The 20,717-nt window shown below is 46.7% G+C and overlaps 1 protein-coding gene across 1 annotated transcript; it reads left to right on the forward strand.

Annotated features, from left to right (window-relative positions):
• Positions 1 to 111: 111 nt before the first annotated feature.
• prrc2c (proline-rich coiled-coil 2C) lies at positions 112 to 20,303 on the forward strand. The gene is made up of 34 exons (XM_058073521.1): positions 112 to 507; positions 3,876 to 4,039; positions 4,169 to 4,343; positions 4,430 to 4,539; positions 4,675 to 4,797; positions 4,929 to 5,227; positions 5,293 to 5,372; positions 5,461 to 5,600; positions 5,864 to 5,951; positions 7,185 to 7,368; positions 7,447 to 8,089; positions 8,596 to 8,768; positions 8,858 to 9,116; positions 9,205 to 9,415; positions 9,500 to 11,953; positions 12,599 to 12,753; positions 13,281 to 13,435; positions 13,551 to 13,935; positions 14,010 to 14,095; positions 14,175 to 14,369; positions 15,100 to 15,357; positions 15,427 to 15,519; positions 15,622 to 15,723; positions 15,979 to 16,147; positions 16,237 to 16,452; positions 16,522 to 16,643; positions 16,780 to 16,934; positions 17,008 to 17,239; positions 17,318 to 17,428; positions 17,512 to 17,706; positions 17,781 to 17,881; positions 18,252 to 18,378; positions 18,457 to 18,702; positions 18,787 to 20,303. Exons 2-34 carry the CDS (start codon positions 3,928 to 3,930, stop codon positions 19,018 to 19,020), a joined length of 8,388 nt encoding a protein of 2,795 aa, XP_057929504.1. The 5' UTR covers positions 112 to 507; positions 3,876 to 3,927; the 3' UTR covers positions 19,021 to 20,303.
• The last annotated feature ends 414 nt before the right edge of the window (positions 20,304 to 20,717 follow it).

Consider the following 20,717-nt stretch of genomic DNA (forward strand, 5'->3'; position numbering starts at 1 on the left):
ATGTCTAAGTACATTTTTTAATTTTGGCTTATTTTAATGTTCGCTCTGGCGAGGTAAATGATTTCCGAGTGGGGGATATGATAAGATATATTTGGCAACCGCAGGCTTCCATCTTTGATTGTGTGACGGGCCGCGGCGAGAGCGGGGCCTCACTCACCTTAGAAAGAACGCTCTTGCTCCCGGTAAACGGGCGTGGAGGGACCCAGAGCCGACCGGACAAGTACAGAACCGGCTCCCACAAGCGAAGGCTAAACCGACCAAGAGCGTTTGTCGGCTTTAAGCTAGCGCCCGAGACGTAGAATAGACGCGGAAAGCTGTTTTGTTGGCAGCCGTGTTGCTAACCATCTCTAGCCGGAGTGGGGGGGGGGGTTAGCAAAAGCTAACCAGCTTTTGTAATCCGCCGGCTAGACGCTGCAACTCCACCGCCGCACCACGAGCTCAAAAGTAGGATTCTGAAACCGAGTTGCACACAGAGCTAAAGGACAAAGAAGGCACCGGCACTGGCAGGTAGGTCTGTGAGGAATATACGCCAAAAGATATAAATTGTTTGGTCTTGCTAGCTGCTAGCATGCTGTGGCTACTTTCTAAGGGGGCTCAAAGAGGATGTGATGGCGACTCTGAAGAAACGAAACCACGATGCGAGCTGGCGGCCTGCTATCTTTGAGGGTGTTTGTCTTGCATCAAATTCTGTCTTCACGGTCACATTTTCAACACGCGTGGCGTTTACACAGAGACGGGTTTTGTGCTTAAAGTGTGCCCCGGTGTGATTTAAGCCATGCAGGCCTCTGCATCGCTGTGCGCCGGTATGAGACACCCCGTCACCTACCGGTGACTGTTAGCTAGACTTTCAAGGATTGTCTACACCCCAAATTTTTACCTGTTAATTCACAAGGGATGTACAATGTATTGTTGCTGGTACCATTCACCGGGAAACAAATGTAACGGCTGTGACTCATTCCACTCTCGCTGGAATCATGACAGATTTCACAGAATCCAATGACTAGTATGCTGCCATGAAATGATATACCTTTGGCTTTTTTATATTGTAAGATTGTAAGTGCAACCTTTTTCACCTGAACAAACAATAAGACACGCTGTCCAACCATTCATCCAATGGGAAGTCAATAACTTACTGGTTCAATGTCACCAAAAAAGAGGGTTCCGTCAAGGGCTTGAAATTACGTTATTTTTGGACTAATTAAAATAGACTATAGTTGCACTGCAAATACGATTTGGTCATGTATGAACTCAGTCGAGGACCACCTTCCAGCAGACTCTTGTCCTGAGAGAGGTAACTTTGAATGCCGAGCAACATCGGGCCAAAAGAGTGGCCACAAGTGGCGGTTACCAGGCGAAACACAGCAATACCCAATAGATAGCCATGAGAATTATCAAAAAATGTAGTTATATAACTTGATGGAGTGCAGTTCAATTTCCATTTGAAGTGGAAGTTGTAAGTTTTTGGCTTCTTATTTCGTCTTTCTTTCCCGCTTTGTTTAAAATAATTTTCAAATAAATTACCAGTTAAGAAACTTAACTCGGTTAAGTTTAAAATAAATTACTCAAAGGCTAATTACTTAGCTCAGTAGCATGCTATATAAAGTGGTGGTCGTCTCTTGTGTGCTGCAGTGATCCCGTAACATGTGCATTACAGCCGAGCAATGTGTTGTAAACGAGGAACAAGAGTGTAAAGGTGACTAGGGGTGTTGTTTCCTGTCTACAGGGCTCTAATGGTAAAAATTACATTTAGAAAGTGGAAAAAACAGGCTTTCTATGCTCTAACTACTAAAATATTCCATTTGTCAATCTTGATTCCTAGTTCGAGGAAATTCACTTACCATGGTCAAGTCTGGAACCATTCGTTCATTCATTTTCTACCCCTTATCCTCACGAGGGTCGCGGAACCATTCATTCATTTTTTTGTTAAATTGTTTTATTTTTCTTAAGCAGGGCTCGACAATAACGTTGTACCGATGGCCCGGGGCAAGTTAAAACAAAATTCGGGCAAGTAAATCCAATCATTAATATTCCCGTCGGGCAAGTGCACTTTAGCATGCCGTACTGCCAAGAGTTTTTTTTTAAAGCGGCTCTTGTTGGGTGTTGGTAAAACTCTGACTGCGTAATTCCGGTGGTAATTTGCAAACCAATCCTTGCAAATCTTGAAATGGACCAATCAGAATCGTTTATTTAGACCGCGGTCCGTAATCCACAATCCGCGTTTTACCCACACCCGTTCTTGTTCGCGATCAACCAATCAGCGATCGTTTTACTAGGAAAACATCTATCATGGCGTCCCTGCCAACATCGTCTAATTCTTCAACAACTTCTGAAGGAAAACACCAAAAAGTGATGAAACAGTGCCTCCTAAACAAGTATTTTATTAGCGGCAGCAAATCAAATGATGGCAAAGGTGAGTGAATCACATTGCTGTGACAATTTGAAGTGGTCACAATGAAACACCACCCATTAGATCCAATACCAAGTGCTGATTTTGCACAAGCTACAAAACCTAGCGGTTTCATTTCTCTGTGTATTTTTCTCACCTTTGCTTCACAAATTATTGTTTGACCATTGAGCATTTTTTCTGAGCATTTCTTTCTAAAAACACTTTACTAGTACACAAATGTGTCAAATGTTTCATTGAGGTGTACAACTTAAATAAATATCACTGCTTACTACGACTACCATGTGTAAGGTAGCATGGCTTGCCATGTTAACATACATCTCCACAAATTTTCAGACATTCCTCCAAATACAATGCATCAGTACTATTATCTGATGAATTATCAGCATATATTGATATATGATATCATTATGGCAGTCTTTTCATTTTACATGGGGCAAGTTCGGGCAAGTAGTTCTCACCTTAAGGATAAGTAATTTTTGTTTTTAACGTAGAGCCCTGTTAAGTGTAGTTTTTTATATCATAATAGATCTGTTCACTTGTCAGTGAATAAATAAATGCAAAAAGCCTTACATTTATTGATTCCGTACATTATTGGGCAATTTTGCCCAGTAATTCTCTAACTTGATCGGTACAGAATCCTCAACAATTCCATCTATGCTTGTGTTTAAAGATGTAGTTGCAGATACAATTGTTTTATGAATGTAACCTATTTTTAAGACACCCTTATTTAATTACCACTATTACAAGATGTGCACAGCTCTTATTTGAAGCCCAGAAGTATTGTGTGCTTTGAAAAAGTACTTGGCTGTTGGTTGTTGCCAAGTGAGATAGCTAACTGGCTACCTTGCTAACTTTGTATGTGGCTTATTTCACTTACAAAGTCTGCTTGCTTGCTGCAGTGCTTTGTTGCATTACCTAAAACACACACAGAGCCGTCCTAGCATACTTTACAAAACAATGCTAACCCAGCTAGTTTATACTGGCCACTACTGTATGTGAGCTCATGCTCTATGAAGAGTGTTTTCTTGGACTTACTTCAGGAGAGGGCTTGTTAGTGTTGGTGAGGACATGTCGCTATGAATGACCGGTCCACTGGGGAAATATTTCCCTTCAAACCTAGGGCCAAGGAGAAGAAGTCCCTAAGGAATGGGACGTCATCACCCTTCACGGTTTCTGGCTGACATAGCCCCCCCCCCCTTTTTTTTTTAAAGCCTTTTCTACTTTTCTGACCTACAAAATCTTGTAAACTGTGTTAACTAGTTTCAGATGAGGTTTGCACATTTGGAACCTAGTGAGGGCTAGCATGATGTTGCTGTTAAAATGTGACTGCGATGTTAGGACTGTAACTCTCATAGCTTTGTGCTAGCAACAATAGCCTTATCTCCAGATGACAACTCCAAGTCTGCTGCACTCTGTGTACTTCTCCTGCGCCCTCCACATCAGCTCCATTATTTTTGTGTGTTTGTAGAGCTGGTTCTGGGGCGAGGCCAAAGGACCAGACTCAATGAGTGTCCAGCGAAATGTCCGAGAAGTCAGGGCAGAGCACCAAGGCAAAGGATGGCAAAAAGTATGCAACCCTTAGCCTTTTCAACACTTACAAGGGCAAATCTTTGGAAACCCAGAAAACTGCAGGTAGGACCTTGCCACCTCTGTCCACTTGTTTTTACCGATCAGGACAGCTATACATTATGTTGAGGCTTTTAAGGCTGATAAATGCTTAACTAATTCTTCCTTGTCCTTTTTTTTCTTTGTACACATCAGTCGCTGCCAGACATGGCCTGCAGAGTTTGGGCAAAGTCGCTGCCAGCAGGCGCATGCCCCCTCCGGCCAACCTGCCCAGCCTGAAGGCCGAGAACAAGGGAAACGACCCAAACGTCAACATTGTCCCCAAAGACGGTAGTGGCTGGGCATCCCGAAACGAGGGAGGAGAGGAGAGGTAGCATTCTTCACTTCTTTGTTTGATTATGCATGTTTAAATTGCAGTCACATGATAGGTAAGTCATTTTTTCCCCTGTACCCTAGGCAACAGGAGACACCCCCACCCCAGAGCAAACCGGCAGTGCTCCCCCCTCAAGAGCTTTCCACAGGGGCAAGCCGTTCTTGGGCTAACAGCAAGCAGATACAACTAGATGGTATGAATTTGGAAGCCACACACTGAATCATACATGCACGACAACAAATAGGTTCTCATTATGATATAAAACAGAGGGTAAGATGGTCAGCATGTGCATACTTTGGCATCAAAAAACATGTGGTTGTATCGACAGGAGCTCCTCGTGTGAGCAGCCACTTCCACCAAGAATTCCCCAGCTTGCAGGCATCTGGCGATGGGGAGAAAGATGGCCAAGAGGAGGAGCCGTATGGACCAGGCCCCAGCCTCAGACCTCAAAGTATGACCGCAATCACACATTTAAATGCCATTAATTGTTTACATGCATTATTTCTTCTGCAATAAGAAGCCACAGGCCTTCCATCAGTAGATCCAATAAAAAAAAAGTCAAGTTTCATTTTATCGCGGCAGATGTTGGCAGTTGGCGTGAAGGTGGTGGAAGGAATTTGAACGCGGCACCTAGCCCCTCTGAGATGGACAACAGGCCACCAGAAGAGGGAAGCGTTGTCCCCGATACCTCCTCACCGCCCGAAGAAGCGGACGAGGCTGGCCGAAACCCAACCACTGACAGCCAGAGGGACAAGAGGGATGGCAGGGAGAAGATGCCGCCCTCGGGCCTTTCTCAGCCAAAGCTTAACGGAGGGCAGCAACCGCCAGCTGGGGTGCCCTCCCACTTCGACCCCACGTTTAGGAGCATGATGCCATCCTATGTAAGCTTCTTATGAGGATAATTTTTTAGATTGTTTCGTCTTCACATCGCATCTTCTTATTTCAGATGTTTCACGCCTATCCTCAAATGTCATTTGGCCAAAGGCAAGGAAACCTCCGATATCCTGTGGCACAAGATGGAGCAAAGTGAGAGGAGTTCAAAATATTTGCATCGTCTTTGATACTAATTGTGACCGAGATTTCACCTCTTTTGTTCGTCCTGTCTTCTTCCCAGGGGTCCTCCTCGTTTAGCACGACCGCAGCAGCCACCCCCTCAGTCGTGGCTCCAGGATCCAGACCGGCCTTCTATCATTAGCGCCACAGAACTCAAAGAGCTGGACAACTTGGACACAGATGCTGATGAGGGATGGGCAGGTCGGTACCAGTGTATTGCCACTGACACAATTGTGTCAAACCAGTAGCTTCTGCTGACTGTAAAGACACAAATGCTCCCAATTTCCTGGAAATTTGTGAGGCAAAAAAAACATTGGTAGATGCATGCAAATCATGAAAGGTACATTGCCATTTTATAATATTAGGAGCTCTACTGATGCCCTGCTCGGGCTTGCATTAAATCGTGGAGGTTGACATCTCTGGATTAACCAAATTCTTGGGTTGATCACCTTTCCACATTTCAGGAGCTCAAATGGAGGTGGACTATACGGAGAAGCTGAACTTCAGTGACGATGAGGAGAACCAAGCTGCTAAAGAGAAAGGAGAAAACTGGTAAGTATTTAAGTTTTTTGCATCACATGTTTTGGGTCATTAGTCAATACTTTAAGCATGCTATCAAAGCCAACCATATAATTGATATCTATCAACTGGATTTGCACTGTATCTCCGTCATGCCTGCATGCAGGAGAGGGAGGGGTGGGGTGGATACGATGCGATACGATGATTTCTTGCGATATGATACAATTCAACATGATGCAAATAAGGGAAAAAATGGAATTCAGTATGCTACTACAAAAAGGATTTTGCTTTATTCCTTCTAGGCACTTGGCAGTAAATTCAACTATAGTGCTGTTTGTCTTTATTACTATGCACCACTTCTTGATCATTCTTTTTGCCATCTTAAAACACCAACAACTTTTCAAAAACAACTTTCTGCACAATTTCACATCGGCTATGCCATTACACTAGCAGTGGTTCAGTGGTAGAGTAAAACAATGAAACAGTTACTGCTGTAAAAAATACAGTACATAGCAACAGCAAAGTTAAAGTGACACTTTCAATAGTGCAATCATTGTTTGTTTATATTCCTGTCTGCAAAACATACTGCTAATATGAATGTACTAGGAGGTACGCTAATACAGTAGTGAGGAAGTGTAAAACAACTTATACCCTTTTTTACCATTCTGTATTCAATACAAAATGCTAAATAATGATGGTGCATTAATTGCACCTGGGGAACGGCATATGGGGTGAAGTTGAACATTAACAAAACGGCGCTTGCATCGGGTTTTACCGATACCCACAAACGCATCGCGATGAATCTAGATTTCACCCGTCAATTGCATCCATACCCAGTGAATGAGCCGATGCACTTGCATCGCCCGCATGCGCAGCGATGTATCGATTATTTTCCACACCCTTATAATATATGCAACAGTGGGGGGAAAAAATGTCTTTAAAAACTTACATTAACCTTACATACATTTATTTACTTAAAACGATGGACTTACGATGTCCAGCAATTATTTACACGACAAGCTCTATCACAATTGTACAAGGAAGTTAGACAACTGCTTGGCCCGATACAGTTGACACGTTGGTATTCATGGCACAAAATAAGGACACGCATGTGTCTTCTAAAAAAAATAAAATAAAAATAAAACTATAATTGAAAGTATTTTTGAGTTGTTGCCATTTTAAAATGTCCTCTTAACCCAGGCACTCCTTCATATTTTGTTCTTTCGTTATTCTGTCATTATCAATTGAATACTCATACATTTTCAGGGAGTGGATGGGTAAAGTCGACCGTATGAGGCCGCGACCTCCAGATGTTCAGGAGAGCTGGAAGGAGGGCTCAGAGGAGCACGGAGTTGTTAAAACATCATGGGCAGACTGTGTAGATCCCAGAGCACCATCACCTGGCAGTGGGGGGCAGTACAACAAAGTGACTGCCCCACCAGACTATCAGGTAGGAATGTGTCGCACATGCATCATCACAAGACTACCCATGAACAAACTACATATTCACTCTCTGCAAACCTCCTAGGGTGGTGCTCGTATAGTTAGTGGCGGAGCTCCACGTGGCAGCAAACCACTGGCTGCACCAGCTGCTGCCGGCGATGAGGACTCTGATGCCTGGCGACAGAAGCGAAAAAAACCTGAGATTTCTGAAGCTGTGGAACGAGCGAGGCGGCGGCGAGAGGAAGAAGAGCGCAGGATGGAAGAACAACGCCTCGCTGCTTGTGCTGAAAAACTCAAACGCCTCAATGAAAAACATCGCCAGTCCACTGAGGGCAAATCTGGCCCGCCTCAGACCACCTGTGATGATGGCATCCCAGTTGTCACTCCACAAGAGGAAGCTCCATCTGTACCTGATCCTGCATCCAGTCCTGCCCCTTCACACCCAGTTTTACAGCCACAGGCCTTGGGAGTGCAGACTCCTCTACCTGAAACGACGGATCGGGAGGTGGAGAGGGTCAAGCTAGAAAGAGTCGAACCAAGTGCTGAGGAGGAGGTTCCCTTGCCTCATCGGCCCACCTCCCCTGTCCAGAGGCCTGTGGTCGCAGCTCCTGAGCCTCAGAGTGAAGGAGAGATCATTTTGGCTGAGGTCTGTCCGCTCGCCGATGAGAACCAAACCGAAAGGACAACTGTGCCTATCCGAGACTATTTCAACATGGAGGAAAACAGAGGTGAGATTGCAAACAAACCACTGGTGCCATAGGGCAGGTGTGTCCGAGGTGCGGCCCAGGGGCCATTTCTAAATCTGGTGACCTGGTTCTAAGGCTGCGGACATGGTGGTCGTCCTGGTGACGTTTACTTTGGGTCATACTGATGATTTTTCTCATTTACATATTCTCATTAAAGTAGGCATCTCAAATCATTCTCAGTATAAGAGTATATAAGTAGTATAAGAAGTAAATTCACAACAGCTGTAATTTTACAAGAATAAAGTGATATTAAGATGGTCACATTCTAACAAGAAAATACGCATTTTCACCTACATCACAAAGCTGAGATGGAGTTTTGTCTTGCAATATCAAAGTGGCCCTTGCATGCTTTCATTTTTCAGTATGTCGCCCCTTGGGGGGGGATTTCTGGACACGCCTGCCATAGGGCCTTGCATTAGTCTATGCATTGAGTGTCCCTATCCTTGTGCACCGCATGTCATTTGCATGTTTTTTTTGTTCTCCCGCAGTGGATGAGCCACATCTGTCACTGCCTCAGATGGAGGCTCCCAGTGGTGAGGATGTAGCCATTGCACCCCCACAGCTAGAGGGTGAGGCGGCTGCTGCTATGCGTCCTTCCCTCACCTCCGGTTACTCAAAGCAGTTTCAGAAATCTCTGCCACCTCGTTTCCTCAGACAACAGGTAAAAAAAAAACGACACACTAATCTGGGTGTTTCTCTTGAAGCAAGCCAGAAGATGACAGTTCCTTTTTCCCATCATTGTCCTCATAGGAGCAAATGAAGCAGCAGCAGTGGCATCAGCAGCAACAGCAGAGTGGGGGCTCTGTGTCACCATCAGGCAGTAGAGTAGACGGAACGCCACAAAACCAACAGCAGCAACATCGCTCAATGTATCAACCCATCGGACCGCATCACCAACACCTAGCCTCCATGGGCTTTGACCCCCGCTGGCTAATGATGCAATCCTACATGGACCCCCGTATGATGTCAGGGCGCCCTCCCATGGATATGCCAGCAAACATTCATACTGGTAAGAGAGATGTTGAATTTTACCTCTCCAACATGTGCTGGTTTAAGAACTATCTGGATTTCCACTCTTTCTTCCTTGTCCTCTTCAGGGAGGATGCAGCCAAAGCAGATTGCTCGCAGAGAGCCGGGGGACAACTCTAGCTCTAGCTCAGACTCCTTTGACCACTTGACTCGACCCATTCGTGACCATGGCTTGCCCTCTGACTCGAGGATTGTGTGGGGATCTGACCCATACCCACCACCTGAACCATTGCCAGCCGTAACTCCTCCTAAAGTACGGGATGACATCAAGGAGCCAAGGTAAATAAAACAAAGACCACAAGCAATAGTGCATATGTTTTGCAATGTCCATATGACTATCAGCATTTTATTCTCTCTCATTAGGATGGACTCTGGTTTAGATCTGGACAGGGGTCTCCCAGCAATGTATCCTCAGGAACACAGTGCATTGGACTCCCGTAAAAGTAACTTCTTTAGGGACCCCCCTGAGCCCATATCAACCTTTTCACCGGGCCCCGCTGATGTGCCTGGATCTATAGACCGGATTCCTGTAACCCCAAGCTTCGACCCTGATGAAGCGGGTCTACCAAGTGGGGAAGAAGTGGAAGCACTAGGCAAAGCTATGCTGCAGAGAAGTGTCTCCCAGGGTTCCTGCCACTCCCTTAAACTTGATGAGGCCAGGTTTGATGGGCTACCACTGGGAAGCAACGCACTAGAGCTGCAAGACACAGTTGACAGGGCCGATGATAAGCCTCAGAACGAACTGTACCCACAAGTCGCAGTGACCAGCAACAGGGCCACGCCACCAGCTGACGGACTACACAAACAAGAGAAGCTGCCTTTGCCTACTCCTAGTAAGCAGAAGACTGATCTACGCTGGGGTGGAAGATCCGGCCTTGGTCGCAGAGAAGGACCTGGTGGGGAGAGACCCCTCCGCAGATCTGGTCCAATAAAGAAGCCTGTTCTAAGAGACATGAAAGAAGAACGAGAGCAGAGAGAAGAGAGAGAGAAGCGTCATGAGAGAGGAGAAAGGGGTGATAGGACCAAAAAGGACCAGCCCTCCAAAGCTCCATCAGTGACTGCTGCTGCTGCCGCCACTACTACTGGTGCTGTATCATCTGCATCTGAAGGCTCCAGACCACAAGGTGAAGGCAAGAAAGAAGCTGCTGAGGTTGAGGAAACGCCAGCTGGTTTCCCGAAAGCCAGAGACTCTCAAACTTCCTCCGGCGCTCCTACTTCTTCCTCACAGGAAGAGAAGGCTGACAAACCACAGAGCACCGACAAACACACAGAGCCCAAACTGCCCTCCAGAAAAGAGTCAAATCTTGGTCTGCGCACCTACCGAAGAGAAGACAGGGAGCGGGACCGCGAGAGGGACAAAGAAATGGACAAGGATCGAGAAAGGGAGTGGCCTATTGACTCAAACTTCAAAGGTCGAGGTCGAGGAGAGTATTACTCCAGAGGGCGGAGCTTCCGTGGGACCTACAGTGGCCGAGGCAGGGGTGGTCGTGGCCGAAGCCGAGAGTACCCTCACAGAGAACCTCGTCCTCGCTCAGATTTACCTTCTGGTGCAGCTGCAGCCTTCCGGAACAGGGAGGAAAGTGAGACGCGCAGTGAAAGCTCTGACTTCGAGGTTATACCAAAACGAAGAAGGCGTCGTGGCTCGGACACAGATTCTGAAAGTGAGGGCGGTAGGGAGTCTGCAAGTGATACCGGACCTTCAGATCGTGAGCCCAGCACCAAACCTAGCCGCCCGCTTAGACGTGAGCTCCCTGGTGAGGCCCGATCAGGCCTGCACAAGCCAGGCTTTGGACCGCCTCACATGGCCGAAAAGATGAGCTCAAGAATGGATGATGACAGACCCAAACCAGGATTTCTTCCTAAAGGAGAGCCTTCTCGCCGAGGAAGAGGAGGCTTGTATAGCAGACGAGGTGGAGCTAGGGAAAGAGGAGGCCCTCGCTCGGCCCCTCTTAGAAGACCGGCAGCCAGAGATTCCTCCTCTCAGTGGCCTTCTAAGCCTATGGAGACCTTCAGACCCGAGGACATGGAGTCCACTTCACGGTATGATCATCCGCCCTCGGAGCGACGGCCACCGAGATCCGACGGCAAGAAATTCATGGACTCTGCCCCTCAGAGTAGCAGAGAGAGACCCCGCAGGTCCAGACCAGCAAGGCCTCCCAGACAGGATAAGCCCCCCCGCTTCCGGCGGCTGAAGGAACGAGAAGCTGCAGTTCTAGCAAGCGGAGATCCGGTCCCAAGTTCTGCTGTCCCTCTACCCGCCATACCCGCTACTGCTGCCGTCTCCATGTCTGCATCGGTATCTGTCTCACCAACCTTGTCGAGAGCACCAGGAACCCCTGTGACTGTTTCTTCTGAAGCAGCACCTGCACCAAGCCTCCCCTCTCCTCTTGAAGCACATTTCTCTGAAACAAGCAGCCCCACTGTCACCGCAGTCGGCACCAAGTCTCCCGATTTATCCAACCAAAACTCCTCGGATCAAGCCAATGAGGAATGGGAGACGGCCTCAGAGAGCAGTGACTTCAATGAAAGGAGAGAGCGCGAAGAGAGGCGGGGAGCACAAGCTGCAAACAGTGAAGCGGCCATTGCCTCCACCCCAGTGCCCGCACCACCCCAGGGGACTTTGACACCCAACAAAAGCCCTCCCGAAGGAGTGGTCTCCCCAAAGCGTGAAGGAGCTGCTGCAGGCAAGAGGAGTTTCTCAAGCCAGAGGCCTATGGAGAGGCAGAATCGCAGAGGCAACAGTGGAACCAAACCGGGTCGCAGCTACACTGGTGCAAAGGGGGAGAGGAGAGGTGGAGCCAAAGGTGGCCGTAAAGGGTGAGTTTGCAGTGAACATCCATTTGTTTTAATACAATTATCATGATCTCATCTTAAGAAACTTTGGGGTGGACTGTGAGAGCTGCGTATTTACTTGCGCACTTTAACTTAATTGCAAACTTCAGCAGCAGATACAATCATTACAAATACACTGGCACTGACATTACAATCCTATTGTAACTGATGCGACCTTCCTACTTAGTTCTTAAAGTCAGGGGACAGATGCAGAGTTTTCCATCATTCTGTGTGTTCTATGAACAAACAACTCCCTCATACACATAATAAAGATGATTGGTCTGTCTGTAGTGTCCCAACTCTAAAATGATGACCATCAATCACAAATGCATAACAATGACTGTTTTGTTTAGCTATGATAACCAATGCAGTGTGTGAGAACTGAGGCAATTTGGCAGTAATTTTTGTCGAAAACCAAGGTAGTGGATCGCTGTGTTTGGCCTCTGTTTAAGGTTTTCATTTTTACCTTTTGCTCTCAATTTATGTAGATCAGTTTCATTATTTCCACTACAATTAAAAGGTGGCTTAATGTATGCTTTGTTTGACGATGGCAGTCTAACAAATCTGTTTTGTTTTGACTTGAGCTCTAATGGAAATGCCTTTATTTTTCTTTCCTTGAAAAATTCCCAGCCCTGCCTCTCAGCAAAACAGTGAGACACAAACTGCTGGAGGAGCTCAGAGGCCTGCCAAAGATCAGTCTGCACGACGCAAAGATGACACCAAGCTTGCTGTCAAGAAGCCCAAAGAGAACGCTCTGTCTCAGTTTGATCTCAACAACTATGCCAGTAAGTAAACTTACTTTTTCGGTTTGTCATGATACATTCAGCTTACAAGATGATACACAATATTGGGTTCACAAGAACAGGATGAGACAATATTTCATTTATTACGTACAACTAGACAATACACGACTTGAAAAAGACAATGCAGCTACATTTTGAAATATTTTATAACTTTGCATGCATGTAACCAAGCATGATGCTTTTCACTGTGGAACTTCTTTCCAAAGTTGATTAAAGTTTATTAAAAATATTTGATAAAAATATTTGATATTTGAAATATAAATTGCACTTTTGCACAATAGTTATGTGGATAGTGAATAGAGAGCACCTCGCAATGGTGTTCATTGTTAGCTAGCTCATATGAATGCTCTTTTTCTTTGGTTGGAATGCACAGAAAAGGGAAAGAAATGTGTTCATGTTTCACATCAGGGTTGTGGATGATGGGCAAAATTTCCCCCAAAATGTGCAGCTCTGAAACAACTTTTGTAGAGAGGATAACAAAAGTAACCTAAACACCCACTTTATTGTAGGTGTTGTAATTATTGACGACCACCCGGAGGTCACCACCACAGATGACCCACAGTCCAGCACCAACGATGATGGCTTCACAGAGGTGGTCTCTCGGAAGCAACAGAAACGACTCCAAGATGAGGAGAAACGGAAGAAGGAAGAGCAAACCACTCAGGTAGGAGGCCATAAAGATTATAGTCATTAAACTGCATCTTTTGCAGCCAACCAGGTTTAGTTTTATTGTTCTGCCTGTTTGATATAGTTGTGTATTTTTGATACTGTGGTTTCAGACTTGGGGCAAAAAAGGCTCCGGTGACAAAAATCGGGCCGGAGGAGGAAAACTTCCTCCAAGATTTGCTAAAAAGCAATCATCACAGCAGCAGCAACATCAGGCGTCTTTGCAATCTCAGCCTCCAGCAGCACCAGCCCCGCAGACCCAACCACAGCCCCCTGCCGTTTCTGCCCCCCAGCATCCTCACCTTGCCCCTACCCAGCCAGCTGCCACTTCCCCTCAAACCCTGGAAGTAACGGTGCCGTCCTCAATCCCGCCAGCCAGTGTAGATTTCACTTCAAAGAGCTTGCCCCCTGCAGCGGCACAGACGCATGGCAGTCTGGGTACCGAACTGTGGGAAAAGAAAGTAGCGGTTCCCACAACTCTCCCCGAAGTCAAGAAGCGTATGTTGAGTCACTGTTAAATTTGAATGCCAAATGGAAGTAATCACATACCTTTTCTTCAATATGTCCTGCAGTTGGTCCAATCAGCCCTCCTCAACCACCTTCTGTAAGTGCCTGGAACAAACCATTGACCTCCTTTACAGGCACAGTATCCTCTGAGGTTTGTATCTGCCTTCTCCTTAACCTTGTGGATAATCCAATAAGTATACTGGTGGCTATTCAGTTTTGTTCTCCATTAGGGTGGAAAACCTGGAGCAGAGGGCAGTGTAGAACTAGCAATTGACAGTATTCAATTCGGTGCGCCATCATCCGCTGGCAGCACCGACAGTGATGGCGTGCCGGCTCTGCTAGAGACCACTACAGACAACAAGCTTCCTGCTCCCAAAGAACAGAGGCAAAAGCAACCTCGCGCTGGGCCAATCAAAACACAAAAGGTATATCTGTGACGCAAATGTTCATAATACAGTGGAAACCTTACATGTCGACACCCCTGAGACTAACAGACTGTTGTTGTCATAAGCGTTTGTCAACATGTGATTTACACACACTTAACACTGTAAGCCAACCGACCTTGGCGGTACCAGCATCAGCATATTTGCAACATGGCTCATTGCAGAAATAAAATAACACAGTACAAATTACCTTTCAGAAAATACATGTTATAAACGTGAATTCCGCTATGTTACAGAGTGAAAGATTACATGTTAAAGGAAATACTGCATTATGTTTTTTTGGTATATTATTATAACAGTGGTTTATTTAGTCTGAAAGCATTCCAAATCCCTCACCCTCATCCCACGTTTGTTTTTTTTTTGGCTTGGTCTAGTCATATTTTTTTACATGGTGCTTTTCTTAAATATTAATGTTGGTCTTGTTTGCATGCACCCAATGCCGTGGATCATCTCGTCTTGTGAGCTGGTGTCTTGTGACGCCCTAAGTAACGAGACAGTTATGTCGTTTCAAGCTGCTTGGTGATAATGATGACGTTACAACCAATGTCAACATAAATTAACTAACCAATTTTACATAGAAATGCCGCCTTTTGCGCTCAAATTTCATGTGGACAGAAGTGGTCGACTATGTATGTCGACGTCAACTTAAGTGGGAACTAGTTCCACTGTGTATTGATAGAATTTTCTAAATGCCTTTCATTCTTTACCATAGCTCCCTGACATGGAGCCGGTGGAAACAAAGGAGTACAAGCCTGGTCCCATTGGTAAGGAGCGGTACCTGAAGAACCGCAAGGCTAAAGATGCTCGTGGAGGGGAAGGCGATGGGATTGAGGGAGGCGTGCCGGGCGGAGGTGTCAGCAGGGCTGCAGAGTCCAGTCCTACGACCAGTGACACCACTGTGCCCGAGCTTGGTGGAGACATTGAGGGCATGATCACCGTCCCCTCGGCAGAGTACACCAGCAACTCCAAAGTAAGTTTTATATCAGGTACTATGCCAGTCTTCATTCATGTGTGAGACTTTGCATCTTCTCTTCTCCAGGAGTCTGTCACAGACTACACCACACCCTCGTCCTCTCTTGCGGACAGCGTTCCAACAGGAAGCAATAAAATGGAAGAGAGTCTGGTAGCCAATGTGAGTACATGTTTGTTTGGCATGTTATTTGCCACTTTTGATGTAGTAATACATGAAAACAATGGTACAGCATCGTATGAGCTTTTTTGTGTACCTTTTTAGGTGGCGCTACCACACTCTTTGCCTCTTCCTCGACGAGAGACCCTACAGCAGAGCTCTTCTCTCAGCACAGTCTCCCCAGCCACTGTTGACCTAACACTAAAGGTACACATACTTCGACTCCTCTTTCAATTATCATTATCTTATTGAGCTGAGTAAGGCTGTCCGAAGGCGTTGCCATAGAATGGATGTGGCTCAGCCTCCCATAGCTTCTGATCTTCAGATGAGTTGGAACTGGATCAGTGTTCCAGTGTTCCTCCATTTTGCTTCAAGACACAATTGCAGACTGCCCACTCCTAATACGCAATGTCAGCTATATATATGTGTGGTGGCTTAAAAGCAACGACCTTATTTTGTCAGATGGAATCTGCTCGCAAAGCATGGGAGAATTCGCCAAGTTTGGAGAAAAACTCCCCGGTCACTTCTTCCTCCTCCCCCATCACATCCTGCGCAGCCTCATACTCTTTCTCCTCTGCGTCCATGCCACAGATCCCTGTGGCTTCTGTTACACCAAGCACCTCGCTATCAGGTAAGTAACCCCCCTCCGAATTGTCCACATAGCTCTGATCTGTTTGTGTTAAAGACTCTTGGTGCGTGATTTCACCTCTAATAATGCAGGTTCAGGCACATACACAACGTCGTCCCTTGGCACCAAAACTACCACAGCCTCTGACCCACCCAACATCTGCAAAGTGAAGCCCCAGCAGCTGCAAGGCGGAAGCCTGGCCTCGTCCAACAGCACCAGTGGCTTTTCCCAGCTGGGCTGTGTGCCCCCTCTGCTTCCTCAGCAACAGCAGCAGACCCCGCAGGTGTACGTCTCTCAGTCTGCAGCAGGTGAGTCCAGAATGGTAAAGTGCTGTTGGAGGCTGAATGGATGAATGTGATCCTTTTGAAATGGTCTAGGTTCTGCAGCTCAGATTCCAGCCTTCTATATGGACACTAGCCATCTCTTCAGCACCCCCCACCCTCGCTTGGCTCCTCCCTCTTTGGCACAGCAGCAAGGCTTTCAGCCAGGCCTCTCGCAGGTAAGCAAAGTCGTGGCCGGAAGCACTCTACATGATACAGTGGAACCCGCTGACGTCGACATCCTGTCTATGTGGACCAACTCATCAAGTCCTGGTCCGCCGTGTTCTTAATTCTTAAAAAGTACTCTCTCTGTAGCCAACAGCCGTGCAGCAGATTCCCATCCCAATCTACGCTCCGCTGCAAGGCCAGCCTCAGCACCAACACACACACCAGGCCCAGCTTGGACTTGGCACCGGCCCGCCAGTCTCACAGCCTCAGGACCTGTTCAGCTCTGCACTGCAGCCTTACAGGTACCACTCATTTTTACTACACAGGATGTTTCAACAGTTGAAACTCACCAAGGTGAATATTGTGTCACCTCAGGTCTCAACAGGCTTTCATGCAGAGCAGTCTGTCACAGCCGTCCATGATGCTGTCAGGACCCTCCCTGCACAGCTATCCTGGTGTTCAGGCGCCAGAACTAGGAAAGCCTCAGTCCAGTCTGGCTTACCAGCAGCCCTCGTCCACCCAGCACATCCCCATCCTGTTTGAGCCACAGCTCAACCAGCCTTCTGGCATGGGGGGCTCTCAGCTCATTGACACCCACCTGCTGCAGGTAATAGCTGGTCGACTCACGCTAAACGTATGACTCAAGTGTGTTGGCTCTATGAAGATGTCCATGTATTTTGTTCAGGCACGACAGGGGCTAAATCAGCATTCAAACATGTACTCGGGGCAGGTGCAGCAACATGGCCAGAGTAGTTACTACAGCAACACTCAGTCCCCCTCGTCTGCAATGCAACAGGTAAGGAAGGAAGAAACTAACACGTAAAAGTAACACATTTACTGTGATGCATAGTTGTCATCGGAATGTGTGCGTTTTTCCAGGTGACGGTCCCCCTGCCAGGTTCCCAGCTCTCACTGGCCAACTTTGGCTCTGGTGGGGGTCAACCCCTCCTGGCGATGCCCCCCACCCCTCCCCAGGCGCAGCCACCCAACATCAACCGGCAGCCTCCCGTCTCCCAGCCGTACCGAGGTCTCATGGGTCCCAACCACAGCATGATGCAGCCTCCCACCAGCAAGGTGCTGTCTGATGCAGAACTTTATCTCCCCATACCAAAAGTGCAGCTCTGATTTGATTTTGTATCGTGTTGTAGATGGACATGGATCTCAAACTCTTTGGCGGTGGGATGGACGTGAAGCCCGGAACGCCTCCAGTCAGCGCGAGGAGCACGACACCTACATCCAGCCCTTACAGGTAAGCTAAATATAATTTATTTGTACGGCCAAATGTATTTTTTTTGGCCTGTGGAATAGCCAACATTTGTTTTGTAAGCTAGTTTTTCTGTATTTCTCTGGAAAAAACGTAGACTGTGTAGGGCTGGTGATATGGACCAAAACTAATATCCTGATGTATTAAGGTTGAATATCGATATACATCCCGATATTTCCTCCACAAACTGTGTTGAGACAAAAGTCGAAGCCAAATATGCATGCAAAGTTTTATGAAAATGTCAACAATCTTACAGAAAAAAATAGCTGCTGAATTAAAATACTATGTTAACAATACTTAATGGTCAGTAGATGAAAGGGGGTATGTATGGAGTGAGTTGTGATTGTTTGTGCAGGGCAAGCTCCACCTCCCCCAGCAGCCAGTCTGCAAAGATGAACAGCATGTTGTACCAGAAGCAATTTCAGCCCAACTCTGGCAGCATGAGAATGACTCAGCACTTCCCGGGCCAGTTCAACCCACAGGTGAGGAAGCCCTCTGAACGCGAAAACACCTTCAACATGACAAGGACCTATTTCCATGAAGACCTTGTTTGTGTTCAGATGCTGTCCCAACCCAACATGGTTTCCCCCCTGGTGAGAGCGCCTCACGCCAACTCCTTTTCTGGAGGCGTTCAGCGGTCGGCCATGGGGCCTCCGATGACAGCCAACGTGGGCGGCGGCCTGATGCCCCATCCCAGACCTCAGCAGCACCCGCAGCACAGCCAACACCCTCCACGAGGGCCTGGCGGACCTCCTCTGGCTCCTAGAGGAATGCAGGCCGCTCTGAAAGCTGAGCAGGACCTAAAGGTTAAAGGGCATCTGTACTAATCAGATGATGTCACAATTTTTGATTGGTTGCTGATCTGCTTTACTGCTTCCTTCTTTCTGTAGGCTAAACAGCGGGCCGAGGTGCTGCAGTCTACTCACAAGTTCTTCTCGGAGCAACAGCAGCTCAAGGCTCCACAAGCCAGCAAGGTTGTCAAGCCCCCGCTGGATGTCCCGGCACCCAACCACCAAATGGGAAGTGAGCGCCCCGACGCAGACAAGCCGCCCGTCTCCTCGGCTAAGCCCATACGGACCGGGCCCATCAAACCACAGGCCATCAAGCCAGAGGAGGGCAAGTAGAGAACAGATGGGAGAATCCAGCCACTCTGTCACCACCTCTGTGTGTGTGTGTGTGTGTGTGTTTATGTGGGGGAGGCACGTAAGCGGGATCAAGACGGTGTACCATATGGAGGTGTGACTGTTTTGACTCGGATTCGATTTTCAAAAATGGCTGCTCAAAATGCTCCATAGAAATCTACTGTGACAGTAAATGACAAAAGAATCAATGAGATTTGCTGCTGAGTTTTTTTTTTTTTTATAGCTCATTTGAGTTGAAATCCTTTCTTTTTAAACATTTTTCCCCTAAATATGATCACTTTGGTCCTGTTTAGTTCACAAAAGAATCATTCTTTTGTTTTTTGTAGTACAAACAATCTTGTTGAGGAGAAACGGTTTAACTAACCCAGAGATATGTGTGCTTTCACTTGACGGTTTGTCACACACACGCACACACATTGCCATCCCACAAAGCCCCCTCAGGCTCAGGCTACACAACGTGAAATCCATCTTTTTCTAATATGAGAAAAGTGCAGCAGTTTGTTTTAATCACAGAGGTTGTTCTGTCATTTCAGTGAGCATTTGCTCCTGCCTTCCGCTCTCTCACTCTCCCTCTTTCTTGTCTCCTTTCCTGTGTGTGTGCGTGTGTGTGAATGTGTTTGTGTGTGAGATGCATTTGTAAAGGGGGGGCGGTACGCTGGACACTCCCGTATATTTAGCCAAAGGTTAAAAAGCGCAGGGATGACGTTGTAGCCTTTTAGGATGGCTTGTTGATGATTGGACTCACACGCACACACATACACAGACACACAAACACACTTTCACTTTTAAGCAGCCAGACCTGCTACTCGTGTCTGATTTCAGTGCCCTAAGCTGGATTTGAGGCAGCCAGCCATTTCAGGGCTGTTTGTCGACACGATAGACATGGCGTTGAACCCTCACAACAACAAAAACAAGACTTGGAAGGAGCTGAAATGTGAATTATGCAGCATGTATGGGCAGATGGACACTTGTTTTTTTTTATTACTGATGAGAGCAATCAGTGCTGTTTCCTATCTCCACTGCTGCCTCCTAAACAACCAACCAACCATACTCTCATCGTTTGGCTTTTGATGGCTCCTTCAGTGAGTTTTCTGAAGTGGAGTTCTTTGCTTTTGGAGGATGGATGAGTGGAGGGAGGGTGGTGATTTTTCTTTTTTTGTTGTTGTACTTGTACAGGGGTTACATCGCTGTATTAAAATATGTACGGTCTTATTTACATTCTCTTGGTTTGGTTACAGAAACTAATAAAAATAATATACTGTTCAGATGCTTGTGTGTGTGATTTTTACTTGCTGCAATTGCTGCGTTTGACCACAAGGTGACATAACAGTTGTATATCCTCAAAGAATACTTATGCTACAATTCACACCCTTTTTGGTAGTGTAGTATTCATAAGGAGGAAAGAGTACAAATAGTAACACTGGAGTTAATTTGCTTTATTTTATTCTAACAATTTAAATATTAGTTTTTAAGTAGATGAACAGGAAAAGAAAAATGGGGCTACTAAAATATCTCTAGTTACCCATACCTCCCACTGCTCAGCTAATCAGCTCAACCTCCTCACCTCCATCTGACCCTCACACATCGGGACCAGACGGCATCAGCTCCAGGCTCCTGAAGTCCTGTGCGGACTAGCTGTGCAAGATTGTCGAGCACATCTTCAACCAGAGCCTGAAGCT

Source organism: Doryrhamphus excisus, chromosome 5 (genome assembly GCF_030265055.1).
Source record: "Doryrhamphus excisus isolate RoL2022-K1 chromosome 5, RoL_Dexc_1.0, whole genome shotgun sequence".
NCBI lineage: Eukaryota > Metazoa > Chordata > Actinopteri > Syngnathiformes > Syngnathidae > Doryrhamphus > Doryrhamphus excisus.